The 7,803-nt window shown below is 45.3% G+C and overlaps 1 protein-coding gene across 2 annotated transcripts; it reads right to left on the bottom strand.

The window, feature by feature from the left end:
• Nucleotides 1-295: 295 nt before the first annotated feature.
• On the bottom strand, nucleotides 296-4,059 carry RIPPLY2 (ripply transcriptional repressor 2). 2 transcript variants are annotated; one of them, XM_015859004.2, is made up of 3 exons: nucleotides 2,416-4,059; nucleotides 2,028-2,092; nucleotides 296-595 (listed from the first exon to the last, which is right to left on the bottom strand). In XM_015859004.2, the coding sequence occupies exons 1-3, from the start codon at nucleotides 2,500-2,502 to the stop codon at nucleotides 430-432; spliced, it is 318 nt and encodes a 105-aa protein (XP_015714490.1). In that variant the 5' UTR covers nucleotides 2,503-4,059; the 3' UTR covers nucleotides 296-429. The 2 variants fall into 2 exon arrangements, with proteins under 2 accessions (XP_015714490.1, XP_015714489.1); XM_015859003.1 differs by having other exon boundaries at nucleotides 2,180-2,514.
• Between the last annotated feature and the right edge of the window lie 3,744 nt (nucleotides 4,060-7,803).

Genomic DNA, 7,803 nt, shown 5'->3' on the forward strand with positions numbered 1-7,803 from the left:
GGATCGGCTCGTCATAAGCGGCGGGTGCCTCCCACAGGGTGCCGGCATGTTCCAATTTGTCAATACAGAATCACAGAATGACCCGGGTTGGAAGGGACCTCAAGGACCATGTAGTTCCAACCCCCCTGCCTGGCAGGGTCACCAAACATACACCTTTACTAGATCAGGTTGCCCAGGGCCCCGTCCAACCTGGTCTTGAACACCTCCAAGGACGGGGCATCCACAACCTCCCTGGGCAGCCTGTTCCAGGGCCTAACCACTCTCCTAGTGAAGAATACAGGACTACAACAAAGGCTCAGATAAAATTACAAAACATTCCAGCTTTATTAAGAATAACTTACATATATATTATCTTTAAAAATACTATAATACTTTTTTTTTTTTTATATTAAGCTTAATAGAAGTAGTCTCGATTGGCCTTTCTTGCCATCAGCAATGTGATTCTGTGCTTGTATCTTGCTCCAGTTCACCTTCATCCTCCTCACTGTCTGAGTCTTCATAAAAGGAAATCGTAGCTTGAACGGGAAAGTTTTTCAGAAGTGCTTCAGCTTCCTGATACAGGTAATCATAGCACCTTGATTTGGGCCAAAATAGCCTGAAACAAGCACAGTGTGTCATAACAATCAGGAAACTTACATGCTACTTGGAGGCTGAAATTTAAGGAACTGTCTGCTCTGTTAGACAAGCTTCCTACAGCATCCCCCTCACATGGCCAATGTCTAAACTAACCTCCACATTCAAGTAAAAATATATTCTCTGGATTCTTTATTTCCACCTGAAGAGAGAGAAAAAAAATAGTGCTTTACATGCAGTGCTGCAGCAAAACTGCTCTAGAGTCCAGGATCCATGATGGAATTTTATCTCTCTGGTACTCCATTATCAGCATTCCTTTGGAGCTAACCCAAATAACACTGCTTTAAGTGAAGCAGTTCCTTGGGAATACAAGGAGTATGAGATAGCAATCTCAGAGTACCCAGGTTACATCAGTAGATTTATTACAGATGAGTAAATTTGGGGTGATGTTACTATGGTCTGAGTCAAGTCTCTTGGTGAAAGGAATGATAACAGCCCCAGAGGATCAGGCTTTGATATCCCAAAGTTTTATCTATCTATACAGAATCCTCCACTGACTTCTTACAGCAGATGCTACCTTGGTCTAAATTTCAAAGTAGTCTTTGCTTTAACTAGGAATCAGGATGAAAACTGCTGACAATATGGTGTAGCAAGAGCTATCAGCTAGTGATGTTATTGCAATGTGTATAATATAAACAACTGTTTCTGCTCCTTTTCAGCTAACATCCTCTTGCTTACCATTTGGAAGTAGCTGCAAGAAACAATGGAAATCTGAGGTGCTAAGAGACAAGCACAATGCAAATGAAGTGCTTGCTATAGACTGCTCGTAATACAATTGCATTAAGGAACAGAATCAGAGGGTTTTTAGCAAGTACAAAAATGCTTTCTAGGCAGAGGTTTAATAGAACACTGTCTCTTTTGCAGTACAAAGCACGACTGCTCTGTAACATTTAATTCCCAGTGCTTCCTGCAGCACTCACTTATGCACGGGCACAACGTCAGGGCAGTGAGCCAGTGTTACATTGGCTTACATTGTTTGACCTGCATTTGTCAGAGCAGAGCCTGGGATAGGGAGAAAGGTGCATCTTACTTGGCGGCACACCTCGTGCAATAAGATCTGGCACCTTGCAACTAGCTAAAATACAGCTTTTCCCACAGATTCAACAGGAGCTGTTTCATTTCTCTCTCAGATTTGACAATGCAAACAGCATTGCTGCCCTCACCATTAATTCCAGCGGTGGTTACACGAGCTGGCAGCACTCATACCCCTCTCTGCCACTTGCTCCCATGGCTGCGATGCACTGAGAGGACACCGCAGGGACCAACCCTCTGCTCCCTGCTTTAACCCTGGGTGCTGCAGCGAACCCCGGGCTGCTTCAACCAACCCTGCTGCCACCACAATTAGTAAATAAAAAGTCAACGCGTGAACTACCCGAGCCCCCCTCCCCACTTACCTCACGGGGTGCGCATACTGCGCCAGCTTTCCGGAGGCTTCCACCACCCTGCGGGGGTTGAGAGCCTGGGGACGAGAGAGCAGAAGTCACCCCGCGGCCAGCACGGAGCCCCGCAGCTCCCGGGGCCGGGCACCCCACACCAAACCACTCACCGCGGCGGGGCCGGGAGCCCAAGGCCTCCAAAAGGGCACGGAGGAAGAAGAGGAGGGAGAGGCGAAGGGCGCGGAGCAGTGAGGGATGCGGGAGCAGCTCCGCGGGGACAGCGCCGATGAGAGCGGACAAGCGCAGCACAGCCCTCCAGCCTCCATCCTACAGCACAACCCCACCTCATCGCACCCCGAGCCCGGCGGCTTTTATACCCTGCAGTGCTGAAGGCGGCGGAACCCACCTCCCCCGGCTCATTTGCCAGCGCCGTCAACAAAAAGGCTCCGCGGGAATGCGCCGCTGTGTCAACACGGAGCGTGGACGCGTGCATGGACCAAATGGCCTCGGGGGGGAGATGCGGTGGCAGTGGGGTGGGGGACACCGGGCAGCCCCGGCAGCGACTCCGGCCTTTTGCTGTCGAGACCCTCCCGTAGGTCCCCGGGCAGCTCCTGTGTTCGGAGCTCGAGCACGGAGAGGGGAATTCCGCCCCGAGGTGGTGGAGCCGGTGATGCTGGCAGGGGTCCTTATTTCCCTGCTACATTCCTGACACTCCACATAACGTTTTGCCCCTCTTCACTAGCAAAGCGGATTTTTGGTAGGGTCTCCTTTTCAAGGAAAGGTGCCTTCTTTTCCTCTTTTTCATGTGCTCCTGGTGCTTTAACCCACCGCCAGCATCAGCTGCTCCGTGTACATGGTTTTATGCCAAACTCATACCGCGTGCCTCAGCACAGAGGGACCTCCTTTCTATTTTTATTTTCTCTCTTTTTTTCTTTCTTTCTGAGACTGTAATCACTGATGCATGTGAGCAGCAGTAGGGGTTGCATATCAAGGCAGTAAGCAGTAACCGCCCTGGGAAGCTGGGCAGAGTGGGTGGATCAGTCTACACTAGATTTGGAAGGAGAGCTCCAGACCTAGTTCATTTACTGGCCCATGGAAGACCCATGGCAATGATTATGACACCAGAACAGGTTGCCCGGTGAGGCTGTGGATGCCTCCTCCCTGGAAGCATTCCAGGCCAGGCTGGATGGGGCTTAGAGCAACCTGGTCTAGAGGGGTTGTTGTCCCTGCAGGAGTCTTGGAACTACATGATCTTAAAGGTCGCTTCCAATCCAAACCAAAGATTCTATGATCTCATTTTCACTGTGGCCTAGAATTGAAACAATTAAAACCAAAGTGAGCAAAAGGCTCATATTGCTGGTAAATATTCACTTTATCATTCGCAGAAATTGAGATGGCAGCAAAGCAACCGGCACAGTAAGGTGAGTTTGATCATAAGCAAGATTGTATCTATTTATTTATTTTTTCAGTTTCCAAACGGCTTCTGTGAAACTTTGTCAAGTGCGGTTAAGTGTAGAACAGATGTTTAAAAGCTGTCTGATGGCAGATTCTTCCCTTGCTTAAATTAAGTGAGAGTCATTTCAGTAGTTGGTATTTCTCTCTTGGGAAATATAACACATCTTGTACAAGAAGAATAGAGGCAGAGTTCATTGTTAAGGAAGAGATGCAGAAGCACTGTCATATTAGTACCAACAAAGGACTAACAAATTCACATCAGCATTATTTGTTTGACATAGCATAAAAGTAAGTATCAACGTGTACAGAAAGATAAACTAAGAGCAAATATCTTTGGCCAATGGCCTTTAATTGTCACAGAATTCTCTTGAGTTATCTGCCCCAAATGAGAAAATGTCCCATGAAGAAAGTGTGATTTACCCATTAAAAACAAACTGACACGGAGGTGTTGAGAGGATAAGGAGAAAATAATGGCTAACAGCTGTTGCTCCCTGCGTGTTTTCACACTACGTGACTCCTTGGCCTTACAGGTTAGTAATGCAGTCCTGTTTATTGACAGAAATACAAACATTTATATTTTCAATAATAACTTATTATCACCAACACCATGAAAAAAGAGACCATAAAGCTTTGTCAAATTCCAATTGACCTTGAAATATGGGCCTTGACATATATATATTATATAGCATCAGAAAGCATAGCTGTGAATTCAACATTCAGTCTGCTACAGGCAGTTCTGCCATGCATTCTTCTTCCAATTAAAACAGTGTTCTCATTCCTGTGTCTTACTTCTTACTTTATTGTATTTCAAAGATGTACAAGTGCTGAACTGAGGGTGTTTCTTGATTATACATGTATAACTAAATTGACTGTAGTAAAGCAAACCTGGCAGTAGAGAAATGATACATTGTGCTGTAAATATTATAGTGGAATCAAGCAGGAAAAAATGATGTTGTATGAATGTGTTTGCTCTCAAATACAGTAATAAAAACAGCCAGGCACCTCATCAGTTCTCAGCTTCTTGAAAATACCTCTCAAGATCATGGATGTTTTTAATTAATGCTTTCCAAGTAGGACAGCTCACAGGGTTCAAGTGTGCTTAGCCACAGTTTAATTATTACAGCTATTATGGTATAATTACAGCTGAACAACTTCAAATGTGGTATATAGAAATCTTGCACAGTAATTCTGGATTTACAGCAGAAGAACTCAATATACACTTTAGCTTTCTCAGATTGTGTATGTTGTGGTTGGTATACCAAGGAGTGCATATCCACAGCAAAAGTAATTACCTTGGTTTGCTTTAAATTGACTAAAAGTGCTTTGGTGGTTCTCTGCATTACGACATCTTGAAATGTGATTTGCTGTTTATAGGATAGACGGGAGAGCAAACACAGAGGCCTGTGCAGGTTTGAGCGTGCTACTACAAACAAAGGAGGTGTTCACAAATGGCTTAGAGCTACATTTGACAAGACGGTGCTAATCACACTTGGACATGGGAATATCTGGACAGAGAACACTCAGCTGGCTTTGTGTCAGCCTCTCTGAAGGCAGAGAGGGCTCTCATTTATTAGTAAACAGTGGATATGCATTGCTTGAACTCATATATAGAGAAAATGAGCTTGATCTGCTTAGAAATTCACATAGTGGGAAAGGAGAGATCAAACCCCTGCTTACAGAGACTGGGCTGAGGGAACTGTGATGAGCAGACAGCGTTTGATCCTGTGTGTTCAATAACCTGGCTTCTTCATATTTCCCATTCTGGAAATACTTCAGAACTGGATTTTGAAAACAAAATGTATGCTTATTGTTTACACGTAGATACATACCATACATGTATGTACCATTTATTTACATTTGGTCTATTAACTGATAGATTTTTTTCTACTGTAACTTGAAAATAAAGCATTAGTTTATGAAGAGCAGAAGGTTTTACCAGCCTTTCTGTTCTCACCATTATTAGTTGGAGGCAACCAACATGAACTCCTGTTTCAAGGAGACAGCATTGCTCGGGGAGACATCCATCCCTCTTCTTCCTGTCTCTATGGGTTTGGACTGAGATGCAAAAGAATAAAGAGCCTTTATTTCATTTCATGGAGAAAATGGTTCTTCCCCTTCCTCTGTGTGGCTGGACTGAAAGGTTTGCCTGTGGGAGTGTGCACATGCGAGAATGATGGGGTGGACATTGGTATCTGTTGGGGAAAAGGAAACGTGTTTGTGTTTGTAGCACACGTGCAGCTACTGAAGGCCCCCCACACACATGTGGCAAGGTGTGACCCACACAGCATGTTGGTTCCCTCCTTTCCCTCCCACATTTTGCGCTCCACTCCCATGCCCATGCTAGCAAATGGTAAAAGATAATGTATCCATGTGGGAAAGTGACATGCTAAGGGGCTAAGAATGTGTAATGAGTTCAGCTATTGAGTGCAGGGATCTTTTTTAAAAGATGTCTATCATTTACTATCAAGTTCTGAGCACTTCACATGCCATGCAGATAAGAAATGAAGGTCTCAGTGCTGAGCACCAGTCTTGCCATTTCTTTTAATATATTGTGAGTTAATGAGACACTGATGTGTTGCTAATGCTGTGGCTCTGCAGAAGTGTCTGGCACACTCAGCACAATGCAGCACAGTGCCACAGTGCTTGCTGCAGTTGGAGCTCTCTGTGCTGCAGTGTGGCAGCAGCAGGACTGTCCTCTCACCTCTAAAGGGAAATGAGAAGCAGCCAAATGAAATGCAGTCACTCTAGCTCAACAGCTATTGACAGAAAAGAAGAAGAAATCAGATAGTCATTGCATGTCCTGGTTTGACTCCTTTGGCTGGTAATACAGTCCCTAGCAGTGTCATCTCTCTTCTCTCAATGCACCCTTCAATTTAGTGTTTCTTCAGATTTGTTGCCTCCCTGGCTATGAAGATATTCATGGAAACAGAGAGGTTGTTTTTCAATTTCCTCTGCAGCTCTAAGGCATCAGCACAACATCAGCCCTCAAACAGGATACGTGCCACTAAATTTTGGATGGAAATAAGTCAGAATTTAACCTCTGGCAGGGAGGAATGAATGAAACAGCCATGCCTTGGAGAAACAAGCACCTGAGACAGGCAACATGAGTCCTAAAGACAGAAGTGCCAGCCCTGAGGAGTACATGCAGTGTGCTGTGCTACTCTGTGGGTGACAGAGTCTTCATGCAGGTGCCTGGAGATGATCCCTGACATAGACCCATGGCTCTTCCCCACCAGGATGGGTGGCTTCTTGCAAGGGTGTCATGGGGCTCCAAATCCCATCATGGCAGAATCCTGTATTTCTTAATTGCTTGCTCACAGTCATAACTGAACACAGGGAATATAGAGATCTCTGTGTGGGCTGGCAGTAGCCTGCCCATTCCAGTTAAGATGCATATAAACAGCAAAAGATCTGAAGAATAAATATTGATATCACTTTTAAGACTGTCTGTCAGATCCCTTAAAAATCACATTTTCCATTCCTTACAGCTTTTCAAGTCCTATTTGGACTACGTTTTTACACATGAGGTTTATTCAGGCTTAGTCTGAGGGAAAACTGCAATCAAAATAAGAGCTCAAACCATTGAGCCATTCCCAAGAATGAAGGAGAAATGGAAGAAGCATCTTCCAACATTAAAAACATTTACTGTGTTTTTTTGGAGGTGTTAGTTAAAGAGCTATTACTTTGGATTATGAAGGTTGCCCTTGCATTCTGAATTTTGCCTGAATTTCTACTGAAGAGAGAAGCCTGGAGGCCATCACAGAGACTGGGCCCCAACCATCACAGCCCCAGCTAGGCACGGGAGAAGCAGGAGGACTGATCACTGGGACAGACTGGTGGCCCAGAATGTGGGCAGATGTAGCTGAATGCGTTTCAGCCTGTGAAATCTGTGCTAACACCAAAGGCTCGATGTGCTCATTCCCTCGACACCTGCTATGGCAGCTCACACCTGTGGGTTTTATGGCAGACCTGTCCTGCACAGAACACAGCCATTTTTGTGATGATGGCCCTACTGACTGTCTGACTCTTCCTACAGTGTTTCTCATGTCACAGCCTCCCTCATGATAGCACTACTGAGTTGGAGAGCCAGTTCAGAGACAGGTTTTGGAAAGAGCTTCTGGCTTCACTCTAAGGCCATCTCACTTCTTCTCCTCAGTCCCACCTGCAGATGGACAATCACATCCTGGAGCAATAGACTTGATAGACTCGAGTTCATGAGGGACACTGCAGTTGGATGACCAAGCAGCTGAAGTCCTGGGAAGGCAACCTGGAGGAATCAGCTCCAGTAGATGTTGAAAAGAGTAGCTTGGGGATAGATTATGTTTGAGTGGGGAGGCTG

The sequence above is a fragment of the Coturnix japonica genome, chromosome 3 (assembly GCF_001577835.2).
Source record: "Coturnix japonica isolate 7356 chromosome 3, Coturnix japonica 2.1, whole genome shotgun sequence".
Lineage (NCBI taxonomy): Eukaryota > Metazoa > Chordata > Aves > Galliformes > Phasianidae > Coturnix > Coturnix japonica.

Coding starts and splice junctions, on each gene's coding strand:
- RIPPLY2 (XM_015859003.1), bottom strand. CDS start 2,335: ATGGAGGCTGGAGGGCTGTGCTGCGCTTGTCCGCTCTCATCGGCGCTG. Junction 2,093..2,179: donor GGGCTCCCGGCCCCGCCGCG/GTGAGTGGTTTG, acceptor TCTCGTCCCCAG/GCTCTCAACCCCCGCAGGGT. Junction 596..2,027: donor CAGTATGCGCACCCCGTGAG/GTAAGTGGGGAG, acceptor TGCTTGTTTCAG/GCTATTTTGGCCCAAATCAA.